The 16,882-nt window shown below is 46.2% G+C and overlaps 2 protein-coding genes across 7 annotated transcripts in view; one reads left to right on the top strand and one right to left on the bottom strand.

Annotated features, from left to right (window-relative positions):
* Positions 1–5,613, bottom strand: part of Sap30bp (SAP30 binding protein) — a 32,717-nt gene extending 27,104 nt beyond the window's left edge. The window contains exons 1-3 of one of the 2 annotated variants that reach the window (NM_001108305.1): positions 5,430–5,572; positions 3,806–3,915; positions 1,247–1,294 (exon numbers count right to left, since the gene is read on the bottom strand). In NM_001108305.1, coding sequence (NP_001101775.1) covers positions 1,247–1,294; positions 3,806–3,915; positions 5,430–5,535 — 264 coding nt within the window. In that variant the 5' untranslated portion in view covers positions 5,536–5,572. Of the gene's footprint in view, positions 1–1,246; positions 1,295–3,805; positions 3,916–5,429 lie in introns of both variants that reach the window. The other variant, XM_039086430.2, reaches the window with a different exon arrangement.
* A 131-nt stretch (positions 5,614–5,744) lies between these two features.
* Recql5 (RecQ like helicase 5) overlaps positions 5,745–16,882 on the top strand; it is a 39,106-nt gene continuing 27,968 nt past the window's right edge. For 4 of the 5 annotated variants that reach the window (XR_005489766.2, XM_039085674.2, XM_017597161.3 and 1 more), the window contains exons 1-6: positions 6,290–6,422; positions 8,611–8,732; positions 10,929–11,447; positions 12,039–12,144; positions 13,232–13,343; positions 15,045–15,207. Coding sequence is in view for 4 of the 5 variants with exons in the window: in XM_039085674.2 (XP_038941602.1) it covers positions 6,293–6,422; positions 8,611–8,732; positions 10,929–11,447; positions 12,039–12,144; positions 13,232–13,343; positions 15,045–15,207 (1,152 nt within the window). In the remaining variant the exon portion in view is untranslated. Of the gene's footprint in view, positions 6,423–8,610; positions 8,733–10,928; positions 11,448–12,038; positions 12,145–13,231; positions 13,344–15,044; positions 15,208–16,882 lie in introns of all 5 variants that reach the window. The other variant, NM_001105853.1, reaches the window with a different exon arrangement.

Below are 16,882 nucleotides of genomic sequence, written 5' to 3'. Positions count from 1 at the left end.
CGTGCGTGCGTGCGTGCGTGCATGTGCATGTGTACGTACCTGTGTGTGCCCTGGTCTTTACTACCTGCTCTTAGAGAAAGCAGTAAGTCCTTTGTGCTCCACAGGGCTCCCTTTTTCACAAGGTTGTATCTTTCCTCGAGAATTTGCTGTTGGGATCGTGGCACCGTAGGAAGGGTGACAGCCAAGGGCATGCCAACTTCTTCAGGGAGCTTTCAGTGTTAAACTGTAAGTCTGCCCCATACTCTACCAGGCCAGTTCTTAGCCTGGGTTTTTTACTCTGCACAAGTAGTTTGCACCTAGTCTCTGGGCTCCACACTGTCTGCTCTTGAATCCTTGGTAAAACACATTCCAAGTCTTCTGCAGCCTTCCTCAGCTTAGACCAATGCTCTACATACAGTCCTATCTGACAATGGAACGGCTCATGCTGTACACTCAGCGGATGCACGGCCCCCTTTCATACCTCACATCTACAAATTCAAACACAATGCGTTTAATTTATTTTTTAAAATCGCATCTGCATTGAATATAAGATTCCTAAAATCATTTTCTGAATGATACAGTGTATCAATTATTTGAGATAATCTGAACTAGAGGGGGAGTTAGGCAATACATGTTGTATAGGTATAAGTCATATATAAATATACCATTTTAAACAGAGACTGTGAGAAGCTCTGGATTTGCGTATTTACAATTACAACCAGGCATAAGTCTCTTCGATTTCACTTATGCAACCTTGAAGGCTTTGGCTCATTTCAGAGAAGTTTGTAACTGTGAAATGTGGTACCTATTCTTCCAAGGGCGATGTTTGCATCATAAAGCATGATTCCACAGTAAGGACATTTCCAGTACCCATTGTACAGTAAGCACCTGGCCTTCACCACCACAGGATCATTAGGATTGTGACAAGAGCCACTGCTAACTACTCTCAGTTGCTACTAGACAGACCCACGAGAGGGATGCTGTTTCACAAAAGACCATGTGCATGTGTGACTGGCACACACCTGGGAGGACGGGGCTGGACTTAGTGTGTATGGACTACAGGACTCAGGCAGGCCTCTGGAGCTTTTTATTTCAAGTCTTAGGAATTCGTAGTGGCCTTAAGAGCCTTCATTAAACTGGCTTTATTCCAGAAAATGCCCACATTCTGTGTGCTAGTGGGACAGATCCTGACCCCACATTTGACCTGAGTCAGAATGCTAAAAGCCTTGATCAAATCCAGCCTCCCGCCACAACCAACACCAAATACCTTTGGGTCATCAGCCTCAGGTTTTTCAGTCTCTGAATCGTCATCTTCCTACAAGACAAAGAATTTAGAGGATTAAACTTAAAAGGAGTGGGCCTGGGAGTCTCACATACACAACCGGCGGTTAGAGTAAACAGGCTTACCTAGCAGGAGTCACCCCACCAAGAACCCTTCCCTACCATACAAACCAGAACTAGAAAAAGAGAAAGGAAGAGGAGACGTTCTGGAGGGGGTGGGGGGTCAGCAGCTCAGAATCTGTGTGTCATCACCTACATCAATGAAAATTCCTGAGGGAAACTGTGTAAACCATGTATAAAGAGAGGGAAGATGCCACATGTCCCACACCTGTCAGGCCAGGCTGCAATTACTAAGGCCAGGATTATGAATTTTCTTACCACTTCTTTGACATTCAACCCACAACCATCCCACTGCTCAACACCTAGGCACTGTGATGCTGGCACCTCAAGCCAGCAGCACTGACACAGGAAAGCGGGCATCAAATCACCAGACCAAGTGGCCCGGAGAGGGGGGAAGTGAAGGGCGAGGAACAGCCTTTTGGGCGCTCGCATTACACTCACTGATCCACTGCTCTCAGCCCTCTTCCTTACCCAAAGGAGGTCTGCCTGAGTCAGACCCATGGGAGTGCTGAACTCTCCAATGTAAGCCCACAATTCCATAGGGTCAAAAGCTGAGAAGCAGATGTGAGCCGTTTACTACACTTTAACCCAAACACGACATGGCACTCCAGAAGTTAACACAAACAACCTACACCGCGGTGGGTTTAGACAAGGGCCCTGGGTGGTGCCAGGGAAGCAAAAGCTTGCTATGCCACTGCCACAGCTCCCTCAAGATGAAACCAACCGTACAGTCGAAGATGGAGCTTTGGCAGGATGCTCACGTAGTCCCCAATATCCACACCGGGGACTGAGGAAAGGTTTAAAAAATACTAAAGCATCATACACAGCTTGAATAGGACAGCAAGCAGATGTGGGTTAATATTTTAAAACACAGATGCAAATTTGGGTGTTAAGGGAAGGTGCGCGCACACGCGCGCACACACACACACACACACGCACACACATACACACGGAAAGCCAAAGAACTTAACAACGCTTCCTTCTAGCTAAGGATGACCCTGACCTGGAATCCTCACTCTTTCGTGCTGGGGTTTCAGGCCATGAACCATCACGACTAAATTTCTGTGGTTGGTGCTGGCTTCATCCCTGCTAGACACAAACATTCTGGCTTCCACAAGTTTTCTTAGCAATTTTACTCAACTCTAAATTATCACTACTGGGTGGGATAAAGGCATGAAGAATTCTCAGAAGAGAATACAGAATACACTGTGAAATGTTGGGTTTGCTGTTGTTTTTATGTGGCACTGGGGATCAAACCCAGGGTCCCGTGAATGCTGGGCAAGTGCCGCTGCTGTACCACTGAGTTACGCCCCCAGCCTTTATTTTTACTTATTTGAGACAGGAGTATACTCTTGAATCTCCACTCTTCTTGCTTTAGCACCCTGAATGCTAGAATTGCAGGACATGGGCCATTATACTTAGTTTAAAAAGCATTCTAACGCTAACCTTCATATATCAGCATAGAACAAAAGATCCAAACAACAACAGCAAAATAAAGCGTGTTGTGAGCGTTTGAATAAACACTGCTTTTAAGTGGCCGGATTTAATATCCAAATTCAATTTTAGACGCCTTTTTGTGCTAAGCAATAGCCTGAATTTCCTTGCCCTTTTCCCTTCCAGACGTTAAAATTCCAGGTCTACTGCTCATGTGGCTGTGTGCCATAAATGCCTCTCATTTTGATGAGGACACAGTTCTCCTTCCATTGTTACTGTACCTAGTTAGCCTCAAGGAAGTTCTGTGATCAAGAACCAGGGGATTCTGACAAAAACACCAAGTGGAATATAACAAGAGAGTCAAAGTGGACGATCACAAGAAAATTTCCCTTCCTTACCTAGTTAGAAAGCGAAGCATTTGAATAAACCCCAACCAAGATTAATACAAAGTTGAATACAGATATGTAAATGCCACACTAATTTGGATGAACATATTAATACAAGTGGGAAGATTAGTTAAACTCACGAAAAACATAAAATACCCACTGATACTAAAAGTATCAATTTACAAAAAGTAACCAAGCTAGGCATAGTGGCTCATGCTTATAAACTCAGCTCTCAAGAGTCTGACACAAGAGGATCTGGAGCTCAGGGATCAAAAGTTTGGGGTCAGTTTGGGCTTTGTGAGACCCCATCTCAAAAACACAAAAGACTTTCCCCCGAAAGCTAATAAAATATGGTTTGTGTGAAAAATTAAAAAAAAAAAACAAACCTTAATTTTCAAAAAGAACTACTACTACTCAGCCAATTCAACTTTTTCTTCTTTTTGTGGTGCTGGGCATCAAGTCTTTGACATGCTTAGCCAAAGTAGTCTCCCATGAGCTACATTTCCAACTGGTACCAACTGATTCCAAACCAAAAGGGAAAAGGGAGGCAGTTAACCATGAAACGGAATAGTGTTTGAACGGATGGATCTGGAAGATTTACCCACCGACTGCTTACTGTTCTCATCCTCCTCTTCTTCATAACCATCTTCATCACCCCCTGGGCGAGAGAAGTCGTCTTCTCCATAGGCATCAGACACTAAGCCACCTTTCTCTTCTGAAAGAGGGGAAGGGGAAGACGGGAGGAATGTAAAAATGTTTCTGAAAACTGAATGGCTGAGATCATTTCTGAAGATAAAAAGGGAACCTAAGTCTTAGGTAAGTGACTATAAGCCCAGATTAGATTTTGTTTTTAGGAAGAACAATTTAGATCAGGGGTGATGCCATGAGAGGAGGTGCACACCTTTGAACCCAAAACAAACAAGAACAGGGGTATGGGAAGATGGCTCTTATATTTGTGCATAATGTATAAGGTTTGGTGCCCCATGCTTTTAATCCCAGCACTCAGGAGACAGGGCCAAGCAGACCTCTGTGAGTCTGACGGAGTTTGGTTTCCAGTACCTACACCAGGCAACTCAGTTTCAGAAGAGCCAATGCCACAATGGGCAGAACTCATTTGCATGGTCCACTCCATATGTATATGAAAAGAAAATTAAACAGTAAACTCATGTCTTAATATTTTTAGTATAGGCTGGGGAAGTAGCAAAGTAGTGGAATGCTTTCCTAACATGTGTAAAATCCTGGGTTTGATTCCAGTTCCAAGGGATGGGGGTCTGTTACATGCTGTTGGTCTATTAGACCAGTTAGAGCCTTCCCCTCTTTGAACCAGCCCAGCAGGTTGCTTAAACTCCTGCTTTGACATACCATACACATCTCTATCTTGTCTCATATGCAACCTCAAAAACGCCTTCTATGCGCAAGACTCTCTTCCTCATTGTTTTACCCTACTTTGCAGCTGAGAAGACCCAAAACTCTGGTATATAAGGTAATTGGCTTCCTCTATTCATTCCTTCAAGAAATCCCATTGTGGTTTGCAGTCTGAGGGCAACAGGATTACTGATAGGCTTTGAAAACTCACAAAGCAACAGAATCGCCCTAGAGCCTTAGAAGGCTTAAGGATGTCCAGCACATTCTACGAAAAAGCTACAGAATTATGCACTTTGGAGAGATGTATTTTTAAAAGCACTAGGACAGACTTTGAGCCCATTCCTAAAAAGTTACCAATTTAACGAAACGCAAATTTTATCATCCTCCAGGTACATTTCACTCCTCTCTTCCCCATCAAACAACGAGGCAGTGATGTCTCGGCTAGACACTGATGCGGCATCCCTTGGTCCATGCTCTGGCCAGCATGATGCCTTGCACAGAAGGTCGCAGAAAAAGAGATCATTCATACAAGACGTTCTAATGTCTGACCTTGGTCCATGCTCTGGCCAGCATGATGCCTTGCACAGAAGGTCGCAGAAAGAGAGATCATTCATACAAGACGTTCTAATGTCTGACCTTGGTCCATGCTCTGGCCAGCATGATGCCTTGCACAGAAGGTCGCAGAAAGAGAGATCATTCATACAAGACGTTCTAATGTCTGACCTAGAACATCCGCTACGCTTTGGGGTTCCAGGATCCGACACCAGGAGCACAATAAGCATCGCTTCTCCCCAAACCCCGCTAGAGAAGCAGCATGTTTTAACCATAACAGATACCAATCCCTCTTTCCAGCTCAAGTCTCACCAGCCGCACTGCCTACAGCGTCGACTCCAGTTTCGCCATCAGATTCAGGATCTGAATATTCCGCATAAACTGCAAGAGACGACAAAACATTCTTCTTCCCCGCCATTTTATTCCCACAGCACGGTGTGGCTCACACCTATGACTCATAAGCCGATTTAGGTGCGAGAAAACCAACTTCTTCCGCATCCCAGGAGACTCCGCGCCCGACTGAAAACCAATCAAAAGGGCCGCTTCTGGGCATGGCTCCACCCCTTACGCGCAGCTCTTGGAAACGTCATCAGCACGGGACGGAAGTAAGGTTTTGCGGCTTCTACTTCGCTGGCTACTCGGGCGGTTTGGTTTCTGAGTTAGAATTAGGGAGTAGTGTTCTTTAAAAAGCTGCAGAGCCAACCGAAAAGAGCCTGGGGTCTGACATCTTAGGGAGCATTTGGCTGGCGAAGGGCGAAACCTGTTGACTTGGGGCCCAGAGGAAGGGGGGCTCGGCATCCTGTAAGGGAGAGTGGTCTCTATGGCTTTGCTTCTAGAACAAGGACCCTAGAAAAAGGATTCCAAGTTCTCCAGTCGGATCTGAAGACGTTTGCGGGCTTTGTTGTGGTTCAGTTTCTAGTTCTGTTCCACTGACCTGGAAAGTTCATTGTTTTTATTTTCATTAAAGGGAGAAGTGATGTTAACTCCTCAGGGATGTATTGCGTGAAGCAATTCAACCTTCACTTTTACTGCTGGAGAATGATATATTTAAGCGTAACATAGCAGATTATACTGCAGAAGAAACAAAGGCTATATTTTAAAGCGGAGCAGGGGGTTTCCTGGGATAACCTTTGACTACCTTTGCATTCACCTTTTGGCTGCTGCTTTTTGCAAAGATGAGCGCCCGTCCTTTCTCCACTCCCTTCGACCGGGAGCGGCGAGTCCGGAGCACCCTGAAGAAAGTCTTTGGGTTTGATTCTTTTAAAACACCTTTACAAGAGAGTGCGATCATGGCTGTAGTGAAAGGTAACATGACAAGCTACCTGTTTTGCAGACTGCTGGTTGTACCGTCGTATCTCTGTAGCACAACACCCTCTTGACTCCTACCTCCTCACCCTTTATCCATTACTGGTTTGGAAATCTTTCACAACTAAAGCTAGGGGTTGTTTATTGATGGTAGGTGTCTATTTGTTTGTTCGTTTATTGATATGCTGTCTATGTAGCCCTGGCTGGCCTGGAATTCTCTATACACATCAAGTTGGCCTCAAACTTGAGCAGCCCTTCTGCTTCTGGGTTATTAAATACTGGTATTACAGGTATGGGCTATCATAACCTGCTACAAGTTTTGGACAGAACCACTCACGAGTGTTCTGGTGTTTATTCATAGCCAGACCCACAGATTGCCCTTGACGTCTGTTCCTAGACGCCCGTTCTTGTTCCTGCACAGGTAGTAGCAAGGGCAGCAGTAATGCTTAATCCTGTCAGTGACCTAGGTAATCCTCTTACTTGTAAGTTCAGTAGCTTGAGTTCCAGGTAGAAAAGAAGAGACTATAACATTTGAAATGTAAATAAAGAAATATCCAATAAAAAAAAAAGGAAAAAAAAAAGACTCAACAACAACAAAAAAGAAAGAAAGAAAGACTAATAACACTGTAAGCTGGAGAGACTAGGAACACTGTAAACTGGAAATAGGGTGACTGAGGTTGTCCAAATGGGAGGGAACAGCAGTGCCCTACCAGTGACAGGCTTATTAACAGACTTCTGAGTGGTAAAATAGCCTTGGCTTTCTACCCCGGTGTGCCCAGAACTCTGCTTCCCTGGGTGTTTAATCCAAACACTCACCCCCCCAGCAGCTCAAGACTACTTAAGCCTTGTTCTGTTTGTTTTTAGAAACAAGTTCTTACTACACAGCTTGGCTGCTTAGCTGACCTAGAACTAGCTATGTAGACCACTGGCCTAGAACTAGCTATGTAGGCCAGGCTGGCCTCGAATTTCCAGAGGTCAGTCTTCCTCTACCTATACCTCCTGAATGCTTTCTTACTTTTTGATGTTTTGAGACGCAGTTTCTCTCTGTAGTCATAGCTGTGCTGGAATTGACTTTATAAACCAGGCCAGCCCCTGCCTCCTGAGGGATGGGATTAAAGGTGTGTGCTACCACACTCGATGAATGCTTTGCTTATTTTTATTACCCTTATTGTTAAGTTCAAGACCACCACCATAAAAGACTCCCAGACTCAATTTAGATTTTAATTAGCCAAATTTGGTAAAGCTGTCAGCCTCGCCGCAGTCTCGACACTTGATCTTAGCCAAAAGGCCGAGAAGCGATTGCCGCAGTCTCTGACCCAAATCAAGGATGTGCTACCCAGAAGTGGGTAAGGAAGGGCTTTTAAAAGCAAAATCCACGAAAGCTCTTCTACCCTGCCAAGATTAGATAGTCAAGGTGACTCTCTAAATAGTCCTTGAATGACTGCATAAGCAAGACACAGAAGCCACAATCAGCAGTTAGTCAGAGCATAACAAACTAATGGTCAGGGCTGCCCATTTCTGAGTATGTGGGGGGGGGGGGTGTCAAGGAGTCAAGGTTGCTGGGAACTTATCTTCAGGAACTCGAGTCGGACACAGATGGTAACCAGCACAGAATGAAGTTTCTTTAGCTATCACAGTATCACCGTTAGAAGCAGTTTTTCCGAATGTCTCGGTCTCCCAAGCGTGGGGAAGGGAATAAATGGAAGGAAGCAAACCTTATACCGAGACATTCCCGTGTGCAGATGCTCTGCTAGATGCTTTCCCTACATTCTCATTTGATTTCCAACAATCATCCAGGCTTAGTTGCATAGGGCTGGAATCCCAGCATTTGGAACACAGAGTCAGGAGGATCAAGCAAGTTCAAAGCCAGCTCAGTCAACAGAGCAAATTCCAAGTCGGCTGTGGTTAAGTAGTCAAAATCCTTCCAAAAAAAGAAAGAAGTGGTCACAGGGGGGTGGGGGGGCAGGTATGGTGGATGGTGGTGCACTCAGGAGGCAGAGGCAGGCAGATCTTGGAGTTCAAAGACCAGCCTGGTGTACAAATTGAGTTCCAGGACAGCCAAGGCTGCTACACCAAGAACCCCTGTCCAAAATAAATAAATAATGGTAAAGAAAACAAATTACTCCTTCAAAGGCATTAATGCAAGAGGCATTCAGATCTATTGAAGTGTTCTCTGCTCTCTTTGCAGGTGACAAGGATGTGTTTGTGTGCATGCCCACAGGGGCAGGGAAATCTCTGTGCTATCAGCTCCCTGCCGTGCTGGCTAAAGGGATCACCATTGTGGTCTCTCCTCTCATTGCCTTGATTCAGGTGAGTCTTGCAGAGGAGTGTACATGAAACCTCAAAAGGATCATGAGGGACAGGGGCGTTTTGCTTGTTTGCTTTGGCCGTCACCTTTCCCAGTTTTCAGATAAACACACACTGCACGTGGGGCACATCCCCCGCCTCCCTTCCCTTTTTGCCCTTCCCTCCTGTCTGTTCACTTTGTCCCCTTCTAATTTTACTTTCAATTTCTTTCATAGACACTTTATTCATATACCATTATCTATAGATCCATCTAATTGGCATTTTTTTAAGGCCTAGGCTGCCTTTGAACTTCCATTCTTGCCGCTGTCTACCTCAGGAAGGCTAGGATTATGGGTGTGTAAAATTTCCAGCTATGAAGTCCCAGGCCCAGCTTGAAGAGCAGGGATTTTACAGCTGGAAGTTTTACTGCCTTGGTCTAGAGAGTTGGCTTGGTATATAAGAGCACTTGTTCTTGCAGAGGATCAGGGTTCAATTCCTATCACCCACATGGCAGCTCACCACCTCAGGCACCAGGCCTCAGTGTGGTACACAGACTTAAATACAAGCAACACACACACAAGTTAAAGAACTTTCACTTCTTTGTTTCGTCTTTGCCTCTTCTCTGATTTGCCTAGGTAACTAACTATATTGAGTTCCTCTACCGCCCAAAGTAGAGTTCTCACTAGTGCGTATTACTGTGGCCAGTCACAATATGTTACTGCGGTTTTGTTTTTCTTTTTTAAAGAATTATTCATTTATTTTATGTATATAAGTATACTGTAGCTGTCTTCAGACACACCAGAAGAGGGCATCAGATCCCATTACAGATGGTTCTGAGCCACCATGTGGTTGCTGGGAATCAAGCTCAGGACCTCTGGAAGAGCAGTCGGTGCTTAACCACTGAGCCATCTCGATAGCCCTTTTTTCTCTTCCTTCCTTCCTTCCTTCCTTCCTTTTTGAGACAGGATATTATTGTGCAGCCCTGGCTGACCTTCGAGTTGCATAAATAAGCTATCCTTGAACTCATAAGAGATTCTCCTGCTGGGGTTGGGGATTTAGCTCAGTGGTAGAGCGCTTGCCTAGGAAGCGCAAGGCCCTGGGTTCGGTCGGTCCCCAGCTCCGAAAAAAAGAACCAAAAAAAAAAAAAAAAAAAAAAAAAGCTTCTCCTGCCTATGCCTCCCGAGTGCTGGATTAAAGGCATATGCTGCCGCATCTGGTTTGAGGTTCCTTTCTCCTGTTATTGTCCAAAAAAGTATTCAGCCAGATCTGTGCACGCATATATTCCCTCTCCTGTCTGTACTCACAAGGGTTGGGGTGGATAGCTGATGAGTTGATATGGGGACCGTCTGGTGTATATTCAATTTTGGCACAGTACAGGGATGTGCAGCAGAAACGAGGTGGAGAGAAACAAACTTTTAGTGTCTGCATTGCAGATGCCGTGACTATATTTAGTGCCTGCGGATGAGCGGGTAGGATTGAGGAAGCCCAGCCATGTGGGTCAGAGCCATCTACCATATAGGCAGAGAGACAGAGCAGCAAGAACACTGAGTGGATATTCACTACATCAAGGCTTTGTGCCAAGACGTGTGTGTACACCTGCTTCACTCACTTTTTTCTAAAATTTCTTTTCCTAAGGCAGGATACTGGAAGTCACTATGTAGCCCAGGCTAGCCTCAAGCCTAAGAAATTCACCTGCCCCTGCCTCCTGAGTTTGAAGGCCTGTGCTACCATCCTCACCCTCATTCTGTTCTTTTTTTTTTTTTTTTTTAATCTTCTGAGGCGAGGTCCCTTATAGCCCAGGCTGGCCTCAAACTTAACATGAAGGTAGGGCTGGCCTCAGACCCCTGTTCCTGTTGTTTCTCTATCTGAAGTGCTAAGATTAGAAGCCTGTACCACCATCTTCCATCTTACCTCTGAGGAGCAAAGTCTCATCTAATTCTCGTCACAGTCCTGTCAGGTAGCTACTGTGGTGGGCAGTGGGGTGAGATTGGTGAATGAGAAGGAACAGAGTCTCAGCATCTGGCAGCTACGTGAGAGCCACCATTGATCCAGGCCCCAGAGCCTGTCCTCCCATCCATTTTACCACCCTGTCTTCTGACCAAAGAGAAGACATACTGGAGAGTAGATGGAGGCCATTGTGGTCCATGGTTGAGATGCTGTGCTGATTGCCTGGTCCTGAAGGCTAATGATACTCCACTCCATGTTCTTCTCCACCCTCAGGACCAGGTAGACCACTTGCTGGCCTTGAAGGTACAAGTTAGTTCTCTGAACTCAAAGCTCTCAGTACAGGAGAGGAAGGAGCTGCTGTCTGACCTGGAGCGAGACAAACCTCGGACCAAACTTCTGTACATCACCCCGGAGATGGCAGCTTCAGCCTCCTTCCAGCCCACCCTGAATTCCCTCCTGTCCCGAAACCTGCTCTCCTACTTGGTGGTGGATGAAGCTCATTGCGTTTCCCAGTGGGGACACGACTTCCGGCCTGACTATCTGCGTCTGGGCGCCCTACGTTCCCGCTTAGCACATGCCCCGTGCGTGGCTCTGACAGCTACAGCCACCCCACAGGTTCAAGAGGATGTGTTTGCTGCCCTGCACTTGAAGCAGCCAGTGGCCTCTTTCAAGACTCCCTGTTTCCGGGCCAATCTCTTCTATGATGTGCAGTTCAAGGAACTGATTCCTGACGTCTATGGCAATCTGAGGGACTTCTGCCTTAAGGCCCTTGGACAGAAGGCTGATAACGGGGTGAGGTGCTGGGGTGCGGAGGCCAAGGTGCTGTCTGCAGCACAGATGCAGACACTGATTTCTAGTTACCTCAGCTGGGCTCCCTAAAACGTGTATACAAAGAGGGTTTTCTCCTCTTTTTTAAACATAGCATTTGTCTTCACTGGGATTCTCTGGTCCCAGATCCTACTGTGAGAGGCAGGTGAACAGTCCTTGCATGTTTAGTAAGCCTACACAGGGTTTTCAGAGAGGAGACAGGGGAGTTAGAAAGGCTGGGTTTTAGATTTTCGATTTGATCTCCCCCACCTTTTTTTGGGTACTAGGTCTCACTATGTGGCCTTGGATGTTATAGAACCCCCTAATTGGATCAGGTTGGCTTTGAACTCAGAGACCTGCCTTGTCTCTATCGCTGGGATTAAAGGCATACACCACTGTGCCAGGATTGGTCCTGCTTTTTTCTAAAGTGATGAGCCCTGTTGGCTGTCCAGCCTCAGAGAAGACAGGGACATTGGTGTGAGAGAGCATGGAGCTTTTAGAGTGCTGTACTCTAGCCAGTGGGCTGACTGTAGCATCCTTCCCCTGACTGACTCCCTCCCACCTCTTCCTGCTCAGTCGTCATCTGGCTGTGGCATTGTCTACTGCAGGACTAGAGAAGCTTGTGAACAACTGGCCATTGAGCTCAGCAGCAGGGGTGTGAATGCCAAGGCTTACCATGCAGGTAAGGGGTGCCCGACCAACCGACTGACCGATCCCTCGGTCCTCTTCACTGTCCCATATTTCTTAGCATGGCATCTGTACCTTATGGATCCTGAATGTCAGGTGACCTGTCACCTATCCTAGGTACTGATCGAGAGCTAAGGTGATTTATATAATCCACTAAAAAGTAGAAGCTTGTGCCTCCAAATTCTTCCTCCTGTCCTGTGCCTATGCAGCAGCAGACAGAGCTTTTGTCTTCATGTGTTTTCGTGTTCTGCCTGTTCGCCTGTATACCACGCACATGCTCAGTACCCACAGAGACCAGAGAAGGGCATTGGATCCCTCAGAATTGGAGTTAGATAGTTGAGAGCTGTAACATGGGTGCTGGAAATCAAACCCTGGTCCTCTGGAAGAACAGCTGTACTATTAACCCTCTCTCTAGCCACAGGTGATGGTTTTTATGGGCCCAGGTATTATAAGAAAAAAAATCTAGACCACAGACTTTTTTTTTTTTAAAGGATTTTTTATTTTATTTTATTTATATGAGTACACTATAGCTGTCCGCAGACACATCAGAAGAGGGCATCATATCCCATTACAGATGGTTGCAAGCCACCATGTGGTTGCTGGGAATTGAACTCAGGACCTCTGGAAGAACAGTCAGTGCTCTTAACCACTGAGCCATCTCTCCAGCCCTAGACCACAGACTTTTGAGAGCTATGGATGTAAGTTCTTAGGACTCATTTTTATTAAATATTCTTTTCTAGTCATAGGCTAAGGTTTTTTAAAAAACAAGGTCTAACTGTGTGTCTCTGACTGTTCTAGAACTCACTCTGTAGACCAGGCTGGCTTTGAGCTCACAGAGACCCTCTTGTCTCAGCTTCCCAAGTACTGGGATTAAACATGTACTACCACCCCTGACTGGCTAAGTTCCTCCTTAGTTAAGGTTCTGTGAGGTTAAGTGCCTACTACAGGGTCATATAGATAAGAAGTGGTGGATGCAGGTTATAGGTTAAGTGTCCAGGACACTGTCACACCCAGAATAACTCCCCACTGCCCCAATGATAAACCCATGAGAGTTTTCCTTGACTGCCTTTCCTCCTTTCCAGGCCTGAAGGCTTCTGAGAGAACGCAGGTACAGAATGAGTGGATGGAGGAGAAGGTCCCTGTGATTGTGGCAACCATCAGTTTTGGGATGGGAGTGGATAAAGCTAATGTCCGGTAAGCTTTGGCATGGCTTAGGGTGGATTGCTTGGTCCTATGTACAAAGTCCCAAGTCCATGTGCATGCCTACTGCCACCAAGGAGGGAAGCCTCCTGGGGAAGTCCCTGGAATACAGCCTAAAAGCTTACAGTTTCTGAGTGTTGTGGTTCCCCACCCCAGGGAACCTGGCAGCATGCTAGCAGGTTGTCCATTAACAGGGTCTGGTTGACTCCATCCTTCAGGTAGAATTGCCAGGGTACTGGAGTAACTGTTCCCACCATTCCCCTATGGAGAGTCAAAGGTGAAGGTCCTCTTACTCATGTCCCTTGTTACTGATCGTCTCTAAGAGCTGAGGCTCAGCCGAGCCTCTGAGTCTCACTCTGGCAACTCTGGGGGAGTGTTTCCTTTCCAGCCATAGTCTGACTGGGAAAACTTCTAGATGACTGCCTGAAGCCCTCTGCCCTAGTGCCATCAATAAGGCCTTGCATGGTTTGCAGAGCACCTCCATATACGTGCCATTAAGCCTCACCATGTCACTGGATGGGAATTAGCCACTGTACTAACAAAACTTGTACATTTGAAAAATCACAGGTTCTGGAATCAGGAGTTGAGCCCCAGTCTGCTACAGCTTGTGAGGAGCCAACTCTGATGTCAGACACCCTCAGGCTCAGATCCTAGCTCTGTTCTTCCTTCCCTGGGTGCCCTTACACAGACACAGCTCTCCCATCTCTTGTAGAGTCATGTGATCTAACAAGTGGAGCGGATGCAGTAACTGGTGTATAATGGGTACTTAACAAACTCCCGTTCCCTCCTTAGAGGGTAAACTAAGATCATCAGCTCAGAAGGAACAATTGTTACCGTTTTTTAGACTTTATTTTTATCTTGTGGTGTGTGAGTGCAGTGCCCACAGAGGCCAGAATGTCAGATCTGGATCTGGAGTTATAGTGGTTGTGAGCCAGTTAACATGGGTAGTGATAATTAAACCTTGGGAGCTCCATCAGAGAAGTACAGCTCTTAACAGCTGAACTGTCTGTCTGGCCTCTGGTCTTTATTTATTGAGACAGAGTCTAACTGTATCCCTAGCTAGCCTGGACTACCTCATGTAGACAAGGCTGGCTTCCAACTTTCAGCTTTACCTCTTGAATGCTCTAGCTAGAGGTGTGCACCAACACACCCAGCCTATTCTTAAATCTAGTATTTGTTCTGGCCTCTGGCTTTAAGGGTTTTGTTGGTTTTCCATTTTTATTTTTTTTTTAATATGGGTATTTTGCCTACGTGTGTGTCTGTGCACCACTAGTGTGCCTGGCACCTGCAGAGACCAAAAAAGATTGGATCCCCTGTATCTGGAGTTAGAGAAAACTGTGAGCTGCTGTGTGGGTGTTGGGACTCCAACCCTATACTCTGGAAGAGAAGCCAGTGCTCTTAACCATTGAGCGGTCCCTTTAGTCCTGACTGTGAGCTTTTTAAATTTGCTATATTTACTAGAATTTCTCCCGTGCCTCGTGCTGTGGCCTCTTAGGTTGGGCTGCTCTATGGCAGAGGCCTGTAATGTACCACAGGTGTCTCTCTCACCCAGGTGACTCTGATTTACTCCAGAATCTGTCTCTCGTGTGCTAGTTCCCCTGTACCTGGCCACTACGGAGTAAACTCTTCCAACAGGAATGCTGCTCCCAGAACACTTAGCTCGTCCATCATTATCGTGTCTTTTGAATCCTACAGGTTTGTTGCTCATTGGAATATCGCCAAGTCCATGGCTGGCTACTACCAGGAGTCTGGCCGTGCTGGCAGGGATGGTAAACCATCTTGGTGCCGCCTCTATTACTCTAGGAATGACCGAGACCAAGTCAGCTTCCTTATCAGGAAGGAACTAGCCAAACTCCAGGTAAGTCCTGGGCAGTAGAAGCCTTCGGTGTGTGAGCTCACCCGTCCATTTCATATAGCTCATTGCTGAGCCCAGAGAGAGCTCCTGTAAACTGAGGTGTGTGTGTGTGGGTGTGTGTGTCCCAGCCTAGAAAGCGTACCCAACCCATGGCGAAATGGTGTGGAGGGTGAGTAGGCTGCTGGTGACAAGCAAGGTTAGACACTGCCAGCACTCAGCTGAGTACCATCGTGTATGTGTGCTGCTGAATGTAGGCCAAGTCATTCTTGCCTTTGTTTTCCTGTGGTCTCTGGTTTCTCTTTAGCTTGTCTTAGTCAGGGTTTCTATTCCTGCACAAACATCAGGACCAAGAAGCAAGTTGGGGAGGAAAGGGTTTATTCAGCTCACACTTCCACACTGCTGTTCATCACCAAAGGAAGTCAGGACTGGAACTCACGCAGGTCAGGAAGCAGGAGCTGATGCAGAGGCCATGGAGGGATGTTACTTACTGGCTTGCTTCCCCTGGCTTGCTCAGCTTGCTCTCTTATAGAACCCAAGACACCAGCCCAGGGATGGCACCACCCACAATGGGCTGGGCCCTCCTACCCTTAATCACTAATTGAGAAAATGCCTTACAGCTGGGTCTCATGGAGGCATTTCCTCAAGGGAGGCTCCTTCCTCTGTGATAACTCCAGCTTGTGTCAAATTGACACACAAAACCAGCCAGTACAGCCATTTAATTTTTTTTTTTTTACTGGTTATACTGTTATTCATAGAAAACCAACTAGAAAGGAATATGGTGTGAGGTAGGTACATTATAAGTCACCAGGAAGAGGAGAGACTTGAATAGTCAATGCTGAAAAAAAGATAAAAATTAGGTTTCTGTATGATGTGGGTATGAATTTCAGAAGGCTTGGCACTTCAAGAAAACTCAAATTAAGGGTAAAATAGTTTATGTTCGTAGGAGAGAAAGATCATCTCGGTTTGTTTGTTTGTTTATTTATTTGGTTTTTCAAGGCAAGGTTTCTTTGTGTAGCCCTGACTGCCCTGGAGCTCACTTTTTAGACCAGGCTGGCTTAGACCTCAGAAATCCATCTGCTGCTGACTCCCAAATGCTGGAATTAAAGGGGTGCACCAAAACCCCTTTCATTTTGTTGGTGACTTTTTAAATGTCCATTGTTTGGTATGGTGGGGCCACCACTGAATGCATGGGGATGTCAGGACAGCTTGCAGGAGTCAGCTCTCTCGTTCCAAGTATGTCCTGGGGTTGACCTCAGGCTGTCAGCTTTGACAGCAGTCACGTCACATTTACCTGCGAAGCCATCTTGTCAGCACATCTTCAAGATTTTTAAGCAAAAGCCACTGGGCATGTTGTTGAACACCGTAATTCTCAGCTCAGGAGCAGAGGTAGGAGATGGAAGGGTGTGGCACAATGGTAGAGTTGGTTCTGCACACTCGTAAGGCCAAGTTCAGTTCCCAGCACCACGGCAAACACCAGCGAATGAAACAAAAACAAAGGAGAAAACCAGAAACCAAGACTGGTCTTGTGTGCACTTATCTCAAGAAGAAATAAAGTATAAATCACAATAGCTTTGAAGAGAAGGAGCGTGGTAAGATGTCATTGTACACAGGGAGGCTGAGCCAGTAGGTTCTGGGAGTTCCCGGTTAGCCAGTGTAGCCAAAAACATAGAGAATGGTA

Source organism: Rattus norvegicus, chromosome 10, assembly GCF_036323735.1.
Source record: "Rattus norvegicus strain BN/NHsdMcwi chromosome 10, GRCr8, whole genome shotgun sequence".
Classification (NCBI taxonomy): domain Eukaryota; kingdom Metazoa; phylum Chordata; class Mammalia; order Rodentia; family Muridae; genus Rattus; species Rattus norvegicus.
Note: the sequence above shows the minus strand (reverse complement) of the source record. Positions and strands in the feature narration are given on the sequence as shown.